This window comes from Exophiala aquamarina, assembly GCF_000709125.1.
Source record: "Exophiala aquamarina CBS 119918 chromosome Unknown aczIA-supercont1.8, whole genome shotgun sequence".
In the NCBI taxonomy this organism is placed as follows: Eukaryota; Fungi; Ascomycota; class Eurotiomycetes; order Chaetothyriales; family Herpotrichiellaceae; genus Exophiala; species Exophiala aquamarina.
In genome coordinates this window covers 884,256-905,192 of record NW_013550580.1, presented here as the reverse complement: position 1 = coordinate 905,192, position 20,937 = coordinate 884,256, and the positions used below count along the sequence as shown (strand labels likewise).

The 20,937-nt window shown below is 52.8% G+C and overlaps 8 protein-coding genes across 8 annotated transcripts; 4 read left to right on the top strand and 4 right to left on the bottom strand.

Moving 5' to 3' along the window:
* Positions 1–604: 604 nt before the first annotated feature.
* A1O9_08888 (uncharacterized protein) lies at positions 605–2,290 on the bottom strand (the record flags this gene model as incomplete). Its single annotated transcript, XM_013402370.1, has 1 exon — positions 605–2,290. One exon carries the CDS (start codon positions 2,288–2,290, stop codon positions 605–607), a length of 1,686 nt encoding a protein of 561 aa, XP_013257824.1.
* An 808-nt stretch (positions 2,291–3,098) lies between these two features.
* Positions 3,099–4,472, top strand: A1O9_08887 (uncharacterized protein; the record flags this gene model as incomplete). The annotated part of the gene is made up of 1 exon (XM_013402369.1): positions 3,099–4,472. One exon carries the CDS (start codon positions 3,099–3,101, stop codon positions 4,470–4,472), a length of 1,374 nt encoding a protein of 457 aa, XP_013257823.1.
* A 792-nt stretch (positions 4,473–5,264) lies between these two features.
* On the bottom strand, positions 5,265–6,718 carry A1O9_08886 (uncharacterized protein; the record flags this gene model as incomplete). Its single annotated transcript, XM_013402368.1, has 2 exons — positions 5,265–6,499; positions 6,634–6,718. The coding sequence occupies 2 exons, from the start codon at positions 6,716–6,718 to the stop codon at positions 5,265–5,267; spliced, it is 1,320 nt and encodes a 439-aa protein (XP_013257822.1).
* Positions 6,719–7,320: 602 nt separating this feature from the next.
* Positions 7,321–10,134, bottom strand: A1O9_08885 (uncharacterized protein; the record flags this gene model as incomplete). Its single annotated transcript, XM_013402367.1, has 1 exon — positions 7,321–10,134. The coding sequence occupies one exon, from the start codon at positions 10,132–10,134 to the stop codon at positions 7,321–7,323; it is 2,814 nt and encodes a 937-aa protein (XP_013257821.1).
* A 1,562-nt stretch (positions 10,135–11,696) lies between these two features.
* On the top strand, positions 11,697–12,148 carry A1O9_08884 (uncharacterized protein; the record flags this gene model as incomplete). The annotated part of the gene is made up of 2 exons (XM_013402366.1): positions 11,697–11,785; positions 11,905–12,148. Coding segments are annotated over 2 exons (333 nt in total), but the record flags the coding sequence as incomplete, so codon positions are not given.
* Positions 12,149–12,981: 833 nt separating this feature from the next.
* On the top strand, positions 12,982–14,013 carry A1O9_08883 (uncharacterized protein; the record flags this gene model as incomplete). Its single annotated transcript, XM_013402365.1, has 2 exons — positions 12,982–13,711; positions 13,769–14,013. The coding sequence occupies 2 exons, from the start codon at positions 12,982–12,984 to the stop codon at positions 14,011–14,013; spliced, it is 975 nt and encodes a 324-aa protein (XP_013257819.1).
* Positions 14,014–14,214: 201 nt separating this feature from the next.
* On the bottom strand, positions 14,215–16,311 carry A1O9_08882 (uncharacterized protein; the record flags this gene model as incomplete). Its single annotated transcript, XM_013402364.1, has 1 exon — positions 14,215–16,311. One exon carries the CDS (start codon positions 16,309–16,311, stop codon positions 14,215–14,217), a length of 2,097 nt encoding a protein of 698 aa, XP_013257818.1.
* Positions 16,312–17,806: 1,495 nt separating this feature from the next.
* A1O9_08881 (uncharacterized protein) lies at positions 17,807–19,429 on the top strand (the record flags this gene model as incomplete). The annotated part of the gene is made up of 1 exon (XM_013402363.1): positions 17,807–19,429. One exon carries the CDS (start codon positions 17,807–17,809, stop codon positions 19,427–19,429), a length of 1,623 nt encoding a protein of 540 aa, XP_013257817.1.
* Between the last annotated feature and the right edge of the window lie 1,508 nt (positions 19,430–20,937).

The following is a 20,937-nucleotide window of genomic DNA, read 5'->3' as shown; positions in this document are numbered from 1 at the left end:
GGTGCAGTATATACATACTGTCTATCATTGATTTTTATGTACTCGAAATTCGTTTGAGAGGGCTCGGGTCCTGGCCAAATCCGACTCATTCCTTTCCACTACAGCGAGGGACTCTGACTCTCAAGTTGCACTGTACAATACATACAAGCGATCCAGTTGACGCTGGTTTGATCGCTGTACGAAGTATTGTGGAGATTGACTTCTCCTGTCTCGGTTCGAAGTCGATGGAGGAAGGACGGTTTCTGGCTAGCTGCGCAGTGGTTACCGACCACTGCATTTCATGGAAATATTCGAAGGGCCCAGGGCCATGTTGACACATGCTATCTTCATTTCATCTGCCAGGCGAGCTATTGTTCGGATGGTGGAGGCCACCAGTACACATCCTTGCAGAACATGGGCTGTGTCAAGCCACAGACAAGCTTATTGTCGAGTTGCTTGTCGGACCTGAAATCCAGACCTTGAGGTTGTCGTAACTAAACTGGGGGGAAGTAAAGCTGCGGCCTTGCTGATATGAGAACGCCAGAGTCGGATAGCCCTGTCCCTCCACTGCTTCCCTACCGTCTCGTGTCTCGATGCGTACCCATACCAGAATTCGTATGTCGACTCAAGCAGCATCGACTGTCGTTTCCCTATCCACGATCTGCACACCACTAGCAGCGCCCTTCTTCCTTCCCAAACTCCGCCTCTCAACGTCCTTCATTTCATCTAGCATAACGTCGTTAAACTCCTGCGCCGAGTCGAGATAAACATGATGGCCCGCCCGCTTGATAATGACCACCTTGGCGCCGCCTTGATCCTCATCGATTTCCTGCTGGGACTTGCCCTTCAGAATACGTGTGCGTTCGGCGTCGATGCGCTTCTTCGCCGCGTACCCGCCCTTCACGTCCATCCAATCATTCTCACCATACATGAGCACAACGGGGACGCCAGTCTCGTGGGTAGTAGTGGTGGCGGGAGAAGTTGCGGGGAGTGATGATGTGGAAGATGTATTATCGTGGGTCAAGGCTTGTCGTCCGACGCCATGCACGCGCCGGATCAGAGGGCTTCGCGCGAAAGCGCCCGGGGCGAGGATATATGCCAGTGCATACTCACCGCTGCCGCGGAGGCGAAAGAGGCTGTAACTGTAGTCATGCAAGGCGAGAGCTTCTTCGGGTGGTAAGTGGCTGAAGCGTCGACTCGTCCATCCAGATACCAGTCTAGGACCGAGGGGGCCAGACCAGCGAACGAAGCTAAAGGGGCTGATGTTTGCATCCCATAGATAGGTCAGCCATTTCGGCAGAGGGCGGCGAGGGGTAGGTTGTTCATCATCGCTGTCGCCCGCTACGGGAAGGCGATTAGGGGTTGCCTTTTGCTGTTGTTCTTTCTCCGCCTTTTTGCGGGCATTGAGAAAATTGTTGTTGTCGGGGCGAGCCTTGACGCTTTCGGTTTCTTGATCTTGGGTGAATTCGTTCTGTAGAGAGGAGTCCGGTGGCTCTGGCATCGCCGCTTGGGTGGCATAAGGATCCTCGGGTATGCCGACGGGAGAAGCAAGGATAAGCTTATTGAGTCTGCCAGGATATTTCAAAGCATAGCATACGGCCATGTAGCCACCCATACTGTGGCCGACAAGGGTCATTTTGTCGATGTTTCGCTTGACGCGCCACTCCTCAAGTGCATCAATGAACCAGTCCTCGGCCTCAGAAATCTGTTCTTCTCTGGTTTTACCATGGATCTTGAAAGGGGGGCGTGAAGAGCGACCCATCCCTAGCAGATCGAGCGCATAGAGCTGCCACCCATGGGCTCGGGAGAGTGGTTCAAAATTCTTGTAAAAGAAGCCTAGACCAGCACCATAGCCGTGGATGATGACAAGATTATGTTTGGCGGTCTCGCCAATTCGTTTCACAGAGAACTCATTCAATGCGCGACTCTTTCCTGGCAAAGCAACCATACGAGAATACCAAGTCCTAGGGCCATAAGGGTCGGTGATGGAATTTGTCGTGACTGGAGAGGCTCTCGCACCGTCGGCGGAGAGGGACAGGGAAGACGGATTGACTGACGGAGGTTCTGAACCGGTCTGAGTGTGTGTAGGGGGCGACTGAAGGTATGGAATGAAGGAGAGGACTTTATGTTCAGCCTGAGCAGCGGGGAGGGCAGACCACCACTGAGTGAAACCTTGTTTGTAACCCAGAGGGAAAAGGTTCTCGAATCGACTCCGCCTCGGATTCTCTGCCTTTGCGCGCTGAGAGGCCAGGGGGCTTTGTTGAGTGCGGGATTGGATTTCGCTGTCGCTTTCGGCAGCGTCTGTAGACATGGTGGGAGGGTGGCCAAAAGAGGGAGGGAGATTCTCGCCCTCGTTGTCCGGGGCGGGCACCTGGCGAGGAAAAGTGGCGGTGGACTGAGAGCGAATAGGAGTAGGAAAAGGGGAGGGAGGACGGTGGATGGTGCTGGTGCTGGTGTATCTAGGAGCTGCCTCTAGGAGAGCCGAGGGCACTCCTCGTTGCATACACAAAGGTCACCGACTCACCAGTGGCAAAGGGAGTAGGGGGAGGGGAGCGGTGGGATGTAAAAGAAGGAAGAAAGGGAAAAGGAGATAGTGAGAACAAGTAGAACCGACAGAGTCAAGGAAGGTATATAATCATTTGAGTCCTAGAGGCAGAACCAGCACCAGCACAGCACCGTTTTATGCATGTAGCATCAAGACCTCGCTTGACGTGGGTGAGGGATGAGGGTTGAGAGAATATCCCCATCTCAACCTCAGCTTTGTTCGCCCGGATTCGGAAGAACCAGCCCCGATCGGAGTTTAGAGGCATCGCTCCAGCCTTGCGGACGCTTAACTCCTGTTCTGGCAGCCTATAGGGTGCCGCCTTTTGGATGGTGCCTGGTCTCTTGCTTATGAGGACGTTTTAACAATTCTAGCGCTGCCTTAGCGATGCTAGTCTACACTTTAATTGAATTAGTCGCGTCCTAATACAGCCACTAATTTGCGTTACACGTGCATCCGACGATGTCATTTCCCAGCCTTGTTCTGTTGTCCTCAGCCCGTCGGAGCAACATTGAACCTCAACCACTCTCCTCCCAGGCCCTCCGCTCCGCTCCATGCGCACTCCCTGGCACAAAACATGGCCAGCGAGACTCGACTGAATCAGATTGTCAAAGGGGTTCCGACTGTCGACCTCACTCCTCCCACAACCGCACCTCTGCATTCCCTCGGCAAGTCCTCTCAATCCGAAAAATACTACTCTGACCCCCACCTCTCAACTCTTCCATCCTCGCCGCCGCAAATCTACCTAAACCTCCTAATCCTTGAGTCCTCTCTCCGAGCCCAATACCTCCACCTCGTCTCTCGCCGCCGCCTTAATTCGTTCTTCCTCCTGCTGCTGTTCTGTTGGAACATCTTTTTCTTCTACGCCCTCTTCATCAAAGAACGAGAAGATGGCACTGGTCGCGGTGGTTCGGTCTACTGGGTCATTGAAACCTCTGAGAAGCTGGCTCTGATGGGTGGTGCCATGACTGTTCTTCTAGTCTGGGGCACCGGTCAATGGGAGCGAGCTATCCGCTGGCCCCGGAAATGGTTGGGAACCACAAATCGTGGCCTCCGCCCATTCAATCTACGTGTGGTCGTTACCAGAGGCAAGCTGTGGCGCGAAACTCTAGGCCACTTGTCTTTCCTCCTTCCGCTCGGCATGTGGCGCGAAGCTGGTGGCTCAGATTGGCATTTCGTCGAACACGAGAACGGGCCAGTGGTTGAAGAAGATCTAGCCAGGGGCGGGGACCACATTATGCTGCTGCTCCTCCCTAAATCCTTTAGCCCGGAATTCCGGGAGAACTGGGAAGGCTACAGGACGGAGTACTGGGACAAGGAAAACGAACGACGCAGGGGCCTCAGACGCAAGATGAACATTCAGCGTCGCGCAAAAGCCAAAGAAGCTGGCGGTTGGAAATGGTGGACGGGCCTATGGCGCCTTGCTGCCCGGAGCCACCATAGGAGGCCTCATGATCTGGAGAAACATCCACATGGTCACCACTCCTCCTCCCGCCATGTCTCCACCTCTGAGAAGGATTCTCAATCTCGCCCGTCATCTGTAATCATCAAAGGCCGCCGCAACGGAATGCGCTCTGATTCTACTCATAGCCGACAATCCTCGCGGTCGTCTACACCTCATCTGGAGAACGGGGGCTTGGAAAGGCCCCTCTCAGACCGCGTCAGACGGGGTAGCAGCGTCAGCAGTACTGCTAGTGTAAGGCGCAAACCTCGAGACCACGACAAACGAGACTCTCTCACTTCAGGGTCTGCATTGAGTCCTCTGACCAGCACATCCAGCGTGTTGAATGCCGAGGACGAACGACAGGAGAGGAGGCGGCGGAGGAAAGAACGCGAAGCGGCCAAAGAGGCACGCGAACGAGAAAAGGACAGGGACAAAAGTGACGAAGGCGAAAGCAGACCCACCACGCCCAAGACTGAGACTGTGGCGGTCAAGAGCGAGCCTGCGTGAATGAGTTACATCCCGGAATCTAAAGTCCGTACTACACATTCAATAAGAAATTTCGAGCAATGATGACGCCTCGATGAGATCTTTTTGAAAGAAGAACACAAGTCTCCCGTCGGTCTAGTAGAGTGTATATCATAATCCCCACCCCGGAAATTTCCGAAATCAACGCCCGTTTCGCCAGACCAAACAAGCGTGGCATTTGCAGGCCTCGAGAAAGCCAAACCGCCAGCAGCAGCCTGAACATCGTCAAGTCACACGTGGACACTCCTTTCAAGAGTTGATTTGATGATGCTCCTTTGGGGGAGGTGCGTCCACTCATATCAATCGATGATCCACGAAAGCAATATACATATATGTATGTGTACATATACATGCCGGCGCGAAGCACTCTTTCCACACTTTCGCAGACGTAGATGACGAACAAGTTTCACGCGTTCCTCGTCTCCTCGGTGCTTCGTTCTCGAACTTGTCGTAGTATTCTCAATAGCCTCGCTGAGCCGAATCCAGCAACGTCTACCGACCTAACATAGGTAGGTCATGAAAGGTTGTGTCTTGTCCTTAGGTGCGGCTTCTCCTCGCTCGCAGCGGATGTCGAAAATGACCTTTTGATTTCCATCCACATAGTACTTGACATCCCATTCACGAGACCGCCCGCACCTCTCTGGATTCATTTTATTCATGCCCCGCTCGTCCTTCATTCCATCCATCCCGTGCCGAGTAAAAAGGTCGTCGTGTGTTTCCATTTGAAATTCCATTTTCTTTCTTTTTTGGCTGCTCTCCGAAGAGAGCTCCCCTTCACCTCTTCAAATGCATATCGCCATGGTGCACATGTAAATCGCCATTACTCACGCCCAAGACGCCGGTGTTGCGCCTGCGGGTCAGCCTTCTCCCCATCACATCGCTCGCCCACTCGGTCAGCTGGAACAGCCAGCCGCCGCCGACCATGACGCCGCTGATGACATTGACCAGCCGGATCAACAGGCCCAGGAAGCCGTTGCGTGACTCGCTGACGATCAGCAGGATGGGTTCGATGTCGTACTTGAAAAAGATGCCCGGGACGACGTTGGCGGGAACCTCACGGCTCTGGCTCGTTGCGGCGTACTGGTTGGTGAAGATGGATTTGGAGTCGGCGCGGCTCTGGGGCTGCGGGACGTGGTGTACTACGCCGTCCTTGTCGGTCCTGAGCATGTCGGGCGCCATGTCGAGCGTCGGCGGCTGCGGTACGGCCGCCGGGTCGAGGGAGCCGTCGCGCGTGGTGACGCGGCGCTTGGTGAAGATGGTCGGCACGACCGACAGGTAGTACTGGTAGCGCATGAAGTTGTGGCGGGTGCTGTCGCTGGTCTTGTCGAGCGGGTTGAGGATGCCTGGATAGTGCGGGCCAAAGCTGAGCTCGTTGACGTGGTGGCTGAAGTTGAAGACGGCGTGGTCCAGGTGCGTCTGCAGCCCGAGTTCCATGTAGCCGTGCCCGCGTGCCGTGATGTGGAAGTCGCCCTGAACCTTGTTGCCTTCGAGCGAGCCGTAGATCCGGCACGCGTCGATGGCCATCTGGCGCGCGATCCGCGGTGATTTAGGGAACTTCTTGCCCTTGTTCTCGCGCAAGTGGCCCAGCACGTGTCCGACGTGCGAGTCTTCTTCTTCTGCCTTCTTGCGCGCCCGGTCCGACGAGTGCAGGTTGTGGTAGATGCCCTTCTGGCCTTTCTGCTTGCGCGGGATGAGGCGGGATTTGCGCGGGTCCATCCACAACTCGAAGTTGGTGTCTTCCTTGGTGAGTAGGTCGCCTGCCATAATGCGGTCCATCGCTGCGTCCTGGACGTTGACGTGCAGGTCTCGGCATTGCATTGCTACCACGATGTCGAGGTTGAGCTGTAGCTCGTGTCCAACACCGCCTTCCACACTGAAGTGGTGTGTCTCTGTCCCCGACCACCACGTCCGCAGTTCTGTGAATGTTAGGCATGAACAGAGGATGATGATTGCCAGTGTCCATTGTCCACCGCGTGCCGTCGCCGACTGGTAGGTAGGTTTGGTTTTCGCTGGAGCGCGAGGATAGAGTATGTCAGCGCAGTGTTCATGAACTCCAATTGTCGAATGAAGACAGGGCTGTATCTGGTCTTGCAGGTGGAGGGGCGGGAGGATCTCCCATGTTCCAAGTGTAAACATCACTTACGAAACGCATCAAACGTCCTGAGACTGGAAAGACCGTTGTCTCCAAAGGCATCCTCATCGAGGCCTTGCTTCTGGAACGAGTCCATAGCGATGTGGTTCGATATGTGTGTCGTGAGGTCGAGGGTGGGTGTCTTAGTAAAACACAAGATAATTGATTGTAGAAAAGGGTGATCTCACGAGAGCCACGAAAGCTCCGATCTGGATGTCCGCGACATATATTCGAAGATGTGAGAAGATGATACACCTGGGTGCGATAACAGTCGCACCTAGGTTACGGTGCGCCGGACTGACGAGGAGTACGAGGGATGTTGAATGGGAGTGGGCTGGTGAGCCGTTGCGCCCTTAGGCCAGATCTGTTCTCTTTTGCCTGAAAATGCGACGGACCAGGGTCCACCCTCGCCCGCAGGGACGAGGCTGAGAAGTGCAGCAAGGCTTATGCGGGCACGTGTCAAAATTCCTAAGCAGTTCGACATAGGCTCCTCCGTCCTCTACCTAGTGTTGCCATCTGATAGAAAGTATAACCTCAAGGCGCATGTCCGACAGAGTTTCCATCTCAGAAAGCTGAAGGGAGAAATGATTATTGTGTGGTCCGGTCAACACTGAACAGTGACCTTCCGAACATATATCTCTTGCCTACAAATGCATCTCATATACGAGAAGGTGAACCCAATCATATCTTGGCCTGTCTTCATGTCTCGGCAATTCGCCGCCTCTTCCTCGCCGTGCCTGTCAATGAGGTCGCCACAGGAGTCGAAACTGCCTCACCACCTGCTTCGTCTTCATTGACCGCCGAACTCACACTAGAATGTCTGGCGCTAGCAGATGCACTCCCATGAGTCGCCAGTGAAGGATGCGCTCCTTTCGTTGCGCTTGACTCGTCATTGCCTATTCTCTCCGCTTCCAACTCTCGCCATTTGCTAACGCGGCCAAGCATATCTTCAAACATCTCGCGTGCATCTGCAATGATTCCACCTTCAGTATTGGGAGATTCATCCGAGTCTTCGCTTGATGACTCCGAGTCAGTCTCGACGCTGTCCTCGAGTTTCAAAATCACGTCACCTCCATTTTTCCTCAAGCGGAGCGATCGACCAAAGCCTCTTTCTGAGCTAGAAAGTGGGTTGAACATTACTGCATTGGCGAACATCCGTGTCAGTTCCATTTTGAGTTGTGAGGAGTTGACGATGCCTTTGGGTGGCACGAGGTCTTCTGAGGTTTGGACCGAATACATTCCATTGCCCATAGGTCCAACTCGGGTCCCCAGCCCTGCTCCAGGTGTGCTTGCAGTGGGTGTGTCTTCACCACTCCCTTCTCCGTCTTCGAATGCCTCAATGGCGGCATGCACAGCTTTTCCACCCTTGCTAATCGCTGCTTTTATACTTTTGAGGTCTTGGGGCCGTAATACAAGGTCTTTATACCCTGGTGCATCTCGCTCCGACAAAGGTTTGGCAAAAATCCCTGCAAGTTTATGGGAAACGATATCGTTCAAGAGTAGCAATGACGTTTTGGTGAAGTTTTTCGATACGAGCACAAGAGATGAATCATGCGCTGCTTGGTGCGCGACCAGATCACGTTCTGGTGAAGGGAGTACAGGCGTTACAGAATCATGCGTTGGAGACCTCTTCCGTTTATTCGTCGTAGTTGGTTGTTGCGCTTCTGGCTTGGATGAAGCAGTGGTGGTCCTGGGCCGGCCTCGTCGACCAGATGACCTTTGCTGCTGTTCCGAGTCAGAAGCTATGGGTGCAGGTGTGCTTGGTGGTTCCGCCTTGATCTTCTGGGTTGACCGGCCTCTTCTCCGCTGCTCCGTCTGTGTTTCAGAAGTTCTCGACGCAATCGATTGAGACCTCGAGGCTGCAAAGGCAGATGGGGTTGTACTTGTAGCTTGTCTTCCTCTAGGAGCCAAGCCTTCCTGACCCACGTGCGAGGTTTCATCTCCCTTCTGCTCCTTCTTGACAGGAGATTTCCTTCTCGGCTTACTAGGTCGTGTGGGTGATTCTGTATCTGTGAGTGGACTAACTTCTCTCTCTGGGCGAATCGGCGATGATGTTCGGATGTGATGCTGTTGTTCCGTACGTTTCTTCCAGGGGGTGGAAGAGCGTCCACGTGACTGCAAACGCCGGGAATCAGAACGCGGAACTGGTGTGACATTGGCAGAATTTGGATAGGGATAGTACGGCTGGTTGGGTGGTGGTGGAGGCCACTTATGTGGATTTGGTTGGCCTTGATAATGAATGGGCGCACTTTGAGGGTACTGTTGATACTGTGGATGATGAGGCGTTTGATACGGAGCTCCTGGTCGGGCATTAGGCGGAGGCGGGTAATATGGCTGGTTTGGATATGGTGGTGATTGCTGGTATTGATGTTGTGGAGCTATCTGTGGAGGCCACGGGGGCTGAGGATAGCCAGGATATGCAGGATATTGTTGCTGAGGGGGCATCGGAAGGGGTGACCCTCTGCCCTGACCAGAACCTGAACCGGATCGTTTCTGGTTTGGAAACTCTGTGGGTGGAGGCATGTGAGGAATTCCAGGGTGAGGAGATAAAACTGGCACTGGATGTCCTTGAGGTCCAGGCTGAAAGTGTTGTTGATTAATTGGTACATAGTTAGGACGCTGGGGCGATGGTATTGGAAGAGCTCGTGGATATGCTCCAGGCGAATGATGCTGACCAGCAGCACCAGCTGAATGCGGTTGTGGCGGTCGATTTGAAGCAGGCTCGGCAGACGATTTAGCAGCCAGCACATTAGGTGCCGGCGAAGCTGGCGGAGCCGGCGACCTGGATGCCACAATAGGTTGCTGCTGGGCGCTTTGGGCAGAGGAAGGCGAGGCTTTCGATTCGGGTGGAGTGGGAATGGGTGCGAGAGGCTTTGGGGTGGTCTGATCCGGTCGAGAAGCAGCCAGGTCAGCTTGGAGCTGTGCTGCAGCAGGATCGGGACTTGCTTGAGCCTGTACCGCCTTGGAGGCTTCTCTCTCAAGACGCTTTTGTTGATCGTAGTCGGCTTGAGCCTTGTCGACTAAGGCACGAGCCTGTTGTTGCTGCCGTTCTTCATCCTTGACTCGTTTTTCCAGGTCAACTATGTCAGCCTGGAGACTTTCATATGTCGCTTCATCCAGCCGAATCTCCTTGATGACCCTCTCTCTAAACTGTGCATAGAGCTTCTCGACCAGAGTCTGGAAAAGTTTCTCGTCGGAGAGGCCATCATTTTCCGCGGGGGGTGGTGATGTTGACAATTTCCGCTTTTTCGGATTGACAGCACTGGTGCCATTGTCGCCGTTGACTACTGGGATCTCGGCCTGTTTCTCTGCCAGAAGTAGGTCATTGCAGAGGCCTTGAAGGGCGACGGCAGTAAGTCGACTTTCATCGTAGGTCTGGCCGTCGCGAATCAGCTGGTTGGCATTCAGAGCCAGGGAGATATCCTCGAAGGCGGCAGGATCGAGGCCATGGCGAGCGATGGACTGGCAAAAGGCAAGAGTTTCATAAGGTGTATAGGCTTTTAATGAAGGCATCCCATCATCGCAGGGATTCGGGGAAGGGTGCAAAGGTGCAGGCGCAAGTGCGAGTGCAAGGTCGCGACAAGACCTCTCGGTGTGAAATTTGGGATGGTTTCGAGGATGAAAGGTGCCTGCGCGTAAGGGACGGGTTGCACGCGAGGAGGGATCGATGGGTGGATAGGTGGTTGCAAAAAATTGAGATTGATGAAAGGACTGAGATGGCGTTTGGGAATTTTTTGAGTTGGGATGCGGATGAGAATTGCAGTGCCAGTGCAGTTGCAGCGAGGAGCGATGGCCGTGCCAGGGACTGTTTGACAGTGACGGGCCTCTGCGACAATCTGGTCAGAAAGTCTTGCTGTTTCAAGTTTGCTTCTCCAAAATAACAACTTGATGGAGTCTTGGTGCTGGTGCTGGGTGACCCTCGTATACCCGGGTGTCCTCACATGGGAAGGTTTTGGCGCAATACGTGCACCCTGGGGGCCGAGGGGGTGCCTGAGGTTCTGAGACTGACCCCCCTGGGTAGCCCCCAGCCCTTAGCAGGAGACGGAAATGGAGGTGGACTCACGTGGGCCGTGGCTCCTTGACAATCTACGAGTACTCCGTCCTAGATCTACTCGTACGGGGGGCATCGGGGCTCGGTTGAGCGCACAACCAGCAATTTACATGGCTCTGACTCTCTGACTCTATGACCAGCATGCTACTCCCTCCATACCAGTGACCAGCATCAGGCAATCAAAGGCACACGTTAGCAGCGAGTCAGAAGTCACTAAACTTCAAACAACCGAAATCCCAATCCCCTTCCATGCCTCCATCTCCAGTGCTCCAATGCTCCATCAACTTAGCCTCTTGTTGAGCCGCCAGCGCTCTAATTAATGCTGGCGTCCACTGAAATGACGATCGACAAGCCCACAGATCTAAATGGTTCGAATTCGTGTTAGTCCCTTAGCCTCCTCAATGAACCATGAACCACTCTGCTCGGTTTGGTACACGAAAGCGTGCCCCTTTTCCAGCTGATCTTGAGCTTGAGCTGCCGGCCTGCCAGTGCCTAGCAATGCCTCAGGCTGGTCAGGCATCATGGCGGTGTTGGCTTCTACTGCTCCTAGACTTAGGCAGTCTCGTCCATATAGGCTGACCATCATCCTTAACCACTGCAAGTCTGCAAGGTTGACCCAGACTCCATTCTTAGCCCAAATCCCCAGTCTGCCAATGCTCCTTACTCAGACGCACTCCGTACACCACTGCGTTTCTCTGTTTCTGCGTTTGCCTTTCGCACGCCTGCTTGACTGACTGACCATTTCGATCACTTGACTCTGTTGCGTGCTGTCTGCCCGCTCGGACTTGGATCTATATTGCCTGCCACCTTCACTTCCATCTTGCTCGGCCTCTCACGATTCGCTTCCATACCCGCGACTCAGCACCATAATCGTCTTTCACTGCGGAGATCAATCAACCATGAGCGCCCCCAACGACACCCAGACCGCAACCTCTGAAAGCTCCAAGAAGGCCAGACCACAATCGTGAGAACCTCTGTTCACCTCCACATGTCCCTGTCCCCAACACTAACAAACCACTCGTACAGCGTTCTGGCCCAAGAGTTCTCCGCGGCGCTCGACGACTTGTTCAAGTTGAACGGAATAGGAGAGCTCGAGGAATCCGTGGTCCAAAAGTAAGCCCGTCTCCTACTACTATACGTGCCCCCCCCCCCCCCCCCTTCAGCCATCACCCGCCTACTCCGAAAGTTGGACCGTTTGACTCACGGACGCCTTTCTCCGTCTCTCTTCACAGGAAAGACATTGTCCAGACACAACGCTACCAGCTAGAAGATCTCGATGCGAAACTGCGCGAGACCAGCGAGCGGCTCCGACGACTCGAAACCAAGCACCACCGCCAACAGAGCCTGATGCTGGACCAGCACCAACAACGATCTCCCATATCGTCACAGTACCCCGCCGACAACGAAGGCGAGGACGACAGCTCCGGCGACAGCGATGCCCAGGGCCGTCTCTCTCCACAGGGCGACCATGTCCCAACGTAGAGACGAGATTGAGAAAATAAATAAAACTAAGCATGGCGTTGGACAAATTCTCCGGTCTTGGTCCTGATCCTGGTCACGTCCCCGAATCGTCACTTGTTTTCTTTTTCGCATACTATACGGAATGGCCCCTTTCACCTTTCCCATGACCGGACTCAGGAGTTATGTATGTTTGGCATCACCATCAGTATCGATTTTATACCCTCGTTCCAAACGAACCCTTGTAATTGGATGAACTTTTTGGAGAATATCTTATGCTTGGAGTGTGTCCCAATCAAAGCCACACGTTACACTGTGGCGGAATATCAATAGCATCCCATAGATTGTCGGGGCAGTAATATACTTGAACCTATCTCATTTATACCAGTTCATCTTGAGATCAACGAGACCATTGCTTGGATACATGTTAAGGGAATCCGCTTCCCTTGATTGCTTCGAAGGGGGGCGGCACGAACCATCTACACAAACTGTCGGCACAGCTACCCTTTGCAGCCATATGTTATCTCCGACCCCTTATGTCCTTTACCACTACATACACATACGCTCCATATTTGTCAACGTCACTTCGTCAAACGCTCGGCTCTCAGAAGGCTGTATAGAGAGACACGCCTCGAGATATTCGATACAAGGTTTTGCCATCCGAGACCACAATCGGGCTTTGCCAGTGATCCATACAAAAGAACGGAGAGGAAGGCTAGTGTGTTCTAACGTGGTGGGTGGTGAAAGCGAGCAGGCAATGCTACCCATTCTCTGTTATATTGCTTACTCTAGTAATAATTCAGTAAATCCACAGCTGGCGCGCGCCAAACAGTTGATCAGAATTACCCAAGATGGCAACAATGAAAGCTGTTGTCATTCGCAAGGCTGGCGGGCCCGAGGTGCTCAAAATAGAGACCCTTCCCATCCCCTCACCAAACCATGATGAGGTCCTCATCAAAGTCAAAGCCTTTGGCCTCAACCGGTCGGAATTATTCACCCGGCAAGGTCACAGTCCCGGGGTCAAATTTCCACGCGTCTTGGGCATCGAGGCTGTCGGAGTCGTTGAGAAGTGTCCCGGCGGCCGATTGAACATTGGTGATAAGGTTGCAACCTGTATGGGAGGTATGGGCCGAGATTTTGACGGCGGGTATGCTGAATACACATGTGTCAAGGCCGACAACGTTCAACTCATCAATCACGACCTTGATTGGTCAACTCTAGGTGCACTTCCTGAGATGCTGCAAACTGCCTGGGGATCCTTGTTCACTGGTCTGAAACTAAAAGCGTCTGACCGCGTACTGATCCGTGGTGGTACATCATCCGTCGGCCTGGTCGCCGCCGCGGTCGCTAAAAATCATGGTTGTTATGTGGCTGCAACTACTCGCAATACGGGCAAGGAAAGCGCCCAAGTATTGCAGAAGAATGGCGTCGACCAGATTCTTATTGACGATGGTAACTTGGCGACACAGGTCCAGAGTAACAAGTTTGATAAGGTCCTGGAACTAATAGGAACGACGACGCTGAAGGACTCATTGCTGTGTGCGGCTGCAGATGGAATAGTCTGCATGACGGGGATCCTCGGTGAGTACTGACCCAGTTGTATACCGGTCCCAGCCAGAACCCTAACAGGGTGAAAAGGGAACAAATGGCATCTTGAAGATTTCAGCCCGATGGAAGCAATTCCGGGCCGTGTTTACTTGACAAGATACGGCGGTGGGCCAAAGGAGTTCCAAGAAATGCCATTCGACGACCTGCTGAAACAGGTAGCGGCTGGAACCCTACATGTAGAAGTCGGAAGGGTGTTCCCGATCGATGAGATCATGAGGGCTCATGAGACGATGGACCAAAATCTGGCACGTGGCAAGATTGTTGTCATGACATGATCGAAACACTTGTATCAATTGGTTTGAGAACAGATGTTTACACCGGTCCACTCCCAGGAGCAGAGAAAATGCCCTCTCCATACCTCTGACCTGGACCCATGTGTGTTCTCAAATGCCATCGACTTTGAGGATCCCTCTGTTGATGACGTAGTCGAAGCCTTAGCATGCTGAGGCAGCTCTTTGATGGATGCCCACTTATAGCTAGCTCCGCGTCTGTACTGCCAATGCTGCACGCTTTGCAAGCTTGTCGCGTTTCTTCGCGCCGCTCATCGGTTTCCGGGGGCGAGCGGAGCGTTCATGCGTACGCCTCAAGCCCTGATTCCATAATTGCCAGATGCCCAGACAAGGACGCTGACCAACAGATTTCCCATTCGGTGTAAAGATTTCGACTTTCGGGAAATAATTTGAGCTCGGATCTTTGGCTGAAAAGTTCGACTCGTGAAAGTCCACTCCACCGAATGGTTGAAAGGTCGTCGCGGTGGTCAAAAGATCCTGAGAACCCTCCCGAACAATCGATCCCGCTTCGTAATTGATCAAAGGCTGTGATTGTGATGTAAGAGACGACCTTCTCCGGCTCTTCCTCACCTGGCAAACTAGTTCAATCCAGCCCACTCCTTCTATGAGGATGTCTGTAGCGAAGACTTCAAATGGAAGTTTGGACGGATCGACGCCAGCCCTGACCATGGAGCCAGCTCTTGATCGTGTCACATCTGTTTCCAGATTGAAGATACCGGCCGAAGACATGGATGTTCCAACATCCTCGGCCAAGATAGTCTCAATGCCGCTTTCCCGTCTTTGCTCTTGCGTCCCGATAGCCTTGTCGGTAGATGTTACGTGGGCTTTCAGAGGCACAAAAGGATAGGCCAGTAAAATTGTGCTAGGGTCGTTTTCATCTAACATTGGTGTGATTCTCACCAAACCCCCACCTAGCAAAAGAGACTGGCCGACTTTGACTTTGAACACCTTCACATTGGGGCGGCTTGTCATAACCAGGTCACTCTTGTGTGCTTTATCAACAAAATAATCAAGACCAGATCGTTCCAAACCTGGCAGGTCAATAAGCTCGCCTCTATGGTTACCGAATGGGAGGCGGATGGGTGCAGCAGTCGTTCCAGGAAGATTAGAAACTAGTGGCATGGAAGGAAAGCGTAGTTCGGGTTGAGCTGGAGGAAGTAGGGAATCCTCTGGGAGAATATCAACGTGGCGTGGGCCGTCTATGGACAGTTGGCGTTGCTCCTCCTCTAGGTCCGCATACGAGATTGCTCTGTGCCCAGAGCCCTTGGGAAATATGACCTCGAAAAGATTTGACTTCCCGACATTGAATTTGCCCACAAGCCAGTTACCTCCACCTCGTTCCCATATGTTATCTTTCAGCCCCGGGGTCCACCAACCTCGTTTGGAAGAGACCAAGTGCACGTTTCCAAGGCGCAGCTTCTCTCCCCAATAGCCTAAGGCAGTTCGAAGAATTGTGGAGATCTTGGGCATCATCCTGTCGACCATTTCCTTGCTTGGCCCGAGTAGATCAGACCTGGTGATGATGAACGACAGTCCAGGCTTTGTGGAATGTCGAAGATGCGGAGAGCGGCGATTTTGTGTTCGCGGTCTTGCGGTATCAAGATGCTTGTGAATCAACGGAATGAGAGACATCGGGAAGTCAGCTGCATCTATTACATGGTAAACATGATTTCTTGAGAATGGAGATTCGGCAATGGAGTCTGCGATATTCTCGATCGACGGATGTGCTATAGGGACGCCCTTCGATTCGTGGATCAAGTCATGACACCGGTCGCAGATTGGGAGGACTGGGCTCGCGGGAGGATCGGCCTGCGCAGTCGCCTCCTCTGGTGAAGGACAGTCTACATCACTTGTCTGGGGAACTGTTACAGACTCCTCAACATGGGTATCGTCTGTGTCAGCTGCATGATCCAACTGACGCAGCTCTTTCAAGTAGTTTTTTACTGCCTTCCGTGATCGTGTGTAGTAGCCGGCGGTGCCTTGGTCCACATCTTGCGTCAAGGCACCGCATCCCGGACACGAGACTGGCAACGATTGCAGGGTACGGAGCGGGCGCTCGGTCACTGGAACTTGCGGTGGTGACACTTTCGCAAGCACATTCTCAACATTTATGGGAGGATAGGGAGAGCCTGCAGGTAGATTATCCAAAGGGCGCTGGGTGGAAAGTGAGCGTTGTCTAAGGAGCAATCCTGCCCGACTTCCCCGTAGGTGAAAACGGGTGAAGTTGCGCCCAATGAGTCTACCCTGGGGGAATACTCGAGGAAACCGAATGGCAAAGTCCATGTAGCAGTAAGTCTATACTGGCTAACAAGGATTCAGAAACGACCGCAATTAAAATTATGACAGTGCCGGTCCAGACGTAGTATTCGAGAACGAGCACAGAAAAGCTGCAAGATAAATTGTTGGCTGGCTCTTGCCCGCGGAGCGCGATTTCTTTTCTCCGGACCCGGAGAGGAATACACGATTACCGACCGCAGAAGCGTGAACGACGGGCCACGCGTGCTGACTCAGTATTTACCTCCCCGACACCAGCACCATTAATTTCCTGCTGGTAGGTAGGGCTGGCAGGGTGTCTACCTCGTAAAGACCTTCGAACCGATGGTTGCAGGGAATTCCCGACAACCCTCAACTTCCAACACGGGATCGAAGGTGGTGGAGGTTGGCCCGTCGGCATGTAGAGTAGTCAATTGGTGATGAGTGCCAGGAAAGTTTGCTAATAGCGCCAATTGATGATGCCAAGCCCCTATACACCTCTCCTTGACCCACCGATATTCACTCGTAGGAGCAGTAATAACGTAAGCTTCCCGACCGGGAGACGAAAGGAACAAACGTGCATGACGCACCGCCATAGCCCCATGCTACCCTGGTGGTATACTAGTGCTATAAAGCAGAGATGTGTAAGAAACCTCTACACCTGAACGCCGAATCCCAGAACAGTCGGATGCTATGGCTTGAAGAACTAGCCAACCAATGAGCAAAGATGCCTCCTACTTAATATAGGTAGGAATTCAAGATGGCTCCCAAGCGTTCCTCTTCATCTCGATGCCAAGGGACAAATCCCTGGTTGTTGTCAGCGGCGTCAGCCACGAGTCTAGCATTGTCTCTCACAGCGTGGTCCACCACCTGTCGACATTCATGCAGATTAGGTAACCAGAGAACTTGTGTCACGTCGCCGACAGAAGGACAAATACTGTTTCCATGATCAAGCAATGACTAGACAACGGACCATGTCCTGAGTGACAATTAACAAATAGTCATCAATCCAACACAAGGTTAGCTTTCCAGACGATTGTTCCTCTTCGATTGGCCGTCGCATCATTGATGGAGACTCGTGAAACCAAAAGACTAACCGCTCTCGATCGAGAATATCCCTTCAAAGAAAATGGTGAATGGGCGTAAGCAAGAATTTGATCCCTTGTTTAGCTTTTGCCTTGCATTATCACCGATTGCTTGATACGCCGTCATCCTGAGCTTGAAGGGACACAGCACAATACCCGGTTTGACGGAAAACCTCATCCTTGTCTGTCTACCTAGGTAGTTGCCGAGAGAATCCTCTGCCGATACCTGAAGAGGCTCGACCTCAACGACTGGGGCACTCAGAATTTGTCACGCATGATTGTCGCCACGTGCAGGTTGTACAATCGTCTTTGATCTCCTCCTTTCTGGGCTTCTATTTAAGTTGCTCCTGGTAGTATTTTCAGAGCATATCTCTACCATTACAATCATTTCACTTTCCTTTCCTCTTTGTTGTTCCTCCTAATTTCAGAATACTAACAACATGACTTCAACAAGCCCGGATCGGTTTGATTTTATCATCGTCGGGGCTGGCGCTGCTGGCGCAATCCTTGCCAGCCGCATTGCCAGAAGCAAGAAACGCCCCTCAGTGCTCCTGGTAGAGGCTGGTGGTGACAACTCGTCGAAGGATGTGCGAGCAGATGCTGAGAGATGGTTACATCGCATGAACCCATCAGCTAACTGGGGTTACAAAACTACACCGATCAGAGGATTCGACGATAATGTCATTGATTACGATCGCGGCAAAGGTCTAGGAGGAAGCACTGCGATTAATTTTTCAGTTTGGACGGTTGGGCCCAAAGACGATCACGACAAGCTTGCCCACCTTGTCGGCGACGATGAATGGAAGTGGGAGAATGCACATGAGCGATACAAAAGGATTGAAAGTTTCCAGTACGAGGTGCCGAAACAATATGAGAAGTATTTGAAACCTCGTGTCGAGGACCACGGGCATGAAGGGCCGGTGAAAGTGGGCTTCCCGCTCGTCTGGGAAGCATCTGCAAAGACGTTGATGGATATCTGGTATGCAAACGGCACTAAATTCAACCCTGACCACAACAACGGCAATCCAGTCGGCCTAGCGATGTCTTTTTCGACGGCAAGCAAAGGCGTCCGGTCGACCTCAGCAGATGCCTTGGCTGACGCACCCTCCAATCTGCATATATTGATCAATACTGAAGTAATTCGCGTCAAATTTGACGGCAAACAAGCTGTCGCGATTGAAACTGCTGATGGCAGAGAAATATACGCAGAGAATGAAATCATCCTCTCGGGTGGTAGCCTCGATACTCCTCGCTTACTGATGCACTCTGGCATTGGACCTGCAGATCAACTCAACAAATTCAACATTCCTATCCTGAAAGCCAACGAGAATGTGGGCCAGCACCTCAGGGATCATCATCATATCATGATGGGATATGAAAGAGCTGACCATACTAGCACAAGACGTGCGTACTACAGCAGCCAAGAAGCTCAAGCAGCTGCACGACAGCAATGGAGGAAGGATGGCAGTGGCCCTCTGTCAGAAATAGCTACCGCCTTGGGAATCGGATATCTCAAGCTGGACTCGCTCTTGGAATCTACCGAATTCAAAGACTTGCCTGCAACGGAGCAAGAATTCCTCCGCAAACCAACAGTGCCACACTATGAAATCATTCTAAATGCAGCGCATATTCCACATTTCATTGATCCAAACTCACCGGCAGGAACTACGATTTTCGTATTCAACCTGAACGAACAGTCGACAGGCGAAGTGACACTCCAGTCATCGGACCCCAAAGTGCCTCTCTTATTCAATCCCAACTTCTTCTCCCACCCTTTCGACAAGAGGGCTGCAATCGAAGCCACCCGAGCAGTGCTCAAAGTGGTCAGAAGTCCGGAGTTCCAGAAAGACACAGTCGCGGTTCAAGATGCGCCCAAAAGCGATTCGGACGAAGACATCTTGCACTTCTGGAAAAACAAGTCGGGCAGTACTTGGCACATGACAGGTACGGCCAAGATAGGCAAAGATGAAAGCGAAGGAGTGGTCGACCGAGACTTCAAAGTGTTTGGGGTTGAAAATCTCAGAGTGGCCGATATGAGCGTGATTCCCATTATCGCGAAGTAAGTACCGAGTGACCGAGTGATCGAGCAACCGTGGCGTGATTTTTGAGATCTGAATCTTGGCTAATTATTGTTGCTAGTAATCACACACAAACGACAGCATATCTCACGGGGCTGATGGCCGGGGACAAGCTTGCTGCCGAATATCAACTGGATGATTGAGGAATGATATGATTATAAAAGAGGCGTTGCCCTGGTTCGGCTAGTGGTAGCAACGCGAGCCCTCCTGGCAATCTCCAGGGTGGAGTGTGGAGGAAGAAATTGATGTGCACTGCTGGTACGAATAATGAAGACCTCCTCGGTGACATGAATATTATTGTCATTCAGAAATGCTCCAATGGTGCAGGCTCTGATGGTGCTGGTGGGTTCGCTATCAGGGGGAGGTGGGAGGGTTCATGCGAGGTACTCCATACCTCGCACCTGGCACCTGGCACCAACCTGGTCCCTTGTGTGCAGGTGATGTCAACAGAGCTGGGTTTGGTATCAGTTAGCAGACTCCGAAAATAGAAGCAAATACAGGCTAGGTTGTGCAAGTACCACAAGGAGGACCTTATAGCTCGCGCTCGTCGCTTTTACTCGTAGATGAGGAAGCCAGACCTACCCTGTCTAGGTGTGTGGTGCAGAGAGTGTGGAGAGATCCGCCCCTCGACTCCTGGGCCCTGGCCCCCGTTCATCTCACCCTCCGGTAGCCGTGCTTAGGGGGACCTACCAGGTCGAGGGGGTATCCCGTACACGGTACTACTGTACTGTACGGAGTACGGAGCAGCCTGTGCCTAAAGCCACCGCCCACGGGATGCTTTGGCTGCATTGGCTGCATTGGCTCAAATGGTCAAACAATCCTCCCATTCGCGGCAGTGACGGCATTGTTTGGGCTTAGCGAAGTGCTTATGTCTCTCCCTGACCGGCCACTGGCACACAAAGTACGTAGAGGGAAAGGTCAAAGTGAAACTGGCCCTCGGTGTCCCTGGGTGTCCCTTGTCGGTGTTCAATTTTGTCCCTTGAATTCTCCGGTCTTGGCTATTCGACTACTCGTCCTGACTACTTCGTACTACTCTGTACTCTGCACTGCACGCATCGCCTATCTTGTCTTTGTATGCTGGACATCTGGCATATCCACTCCTGGCCAGTGGTGACATCGACTTTGTCTCAACTCCCACCTCACTACGGACCACTACTCACCACGTCGCTCTTGTAGGACCGACTAGTCCATCGGGTCTCAGATTACGGCTTGTCGTCCGCCCTAGGAATGGAAGAGCGGCGAGGAACACCCCTCAGTGGACCTTACCGCCTTGACGATTCCGTGTCTTTTTCCACGCTCTCTGCCGGCCAGCAACAGCAGCAGCAGCAGCAACACGTTGTCGCAGTCTGTGGCGGACAATATGCTGGCTCACTGTTTTGACCATAAGAGTTGTGACACTATCCCGGGGGATTGACTCTCCAGCAGTTGCGACTGTCCATTTGCATCCACGTCCACTTCGATCCTGATCCTGATCCTCACTCCCGTCCCTGCCT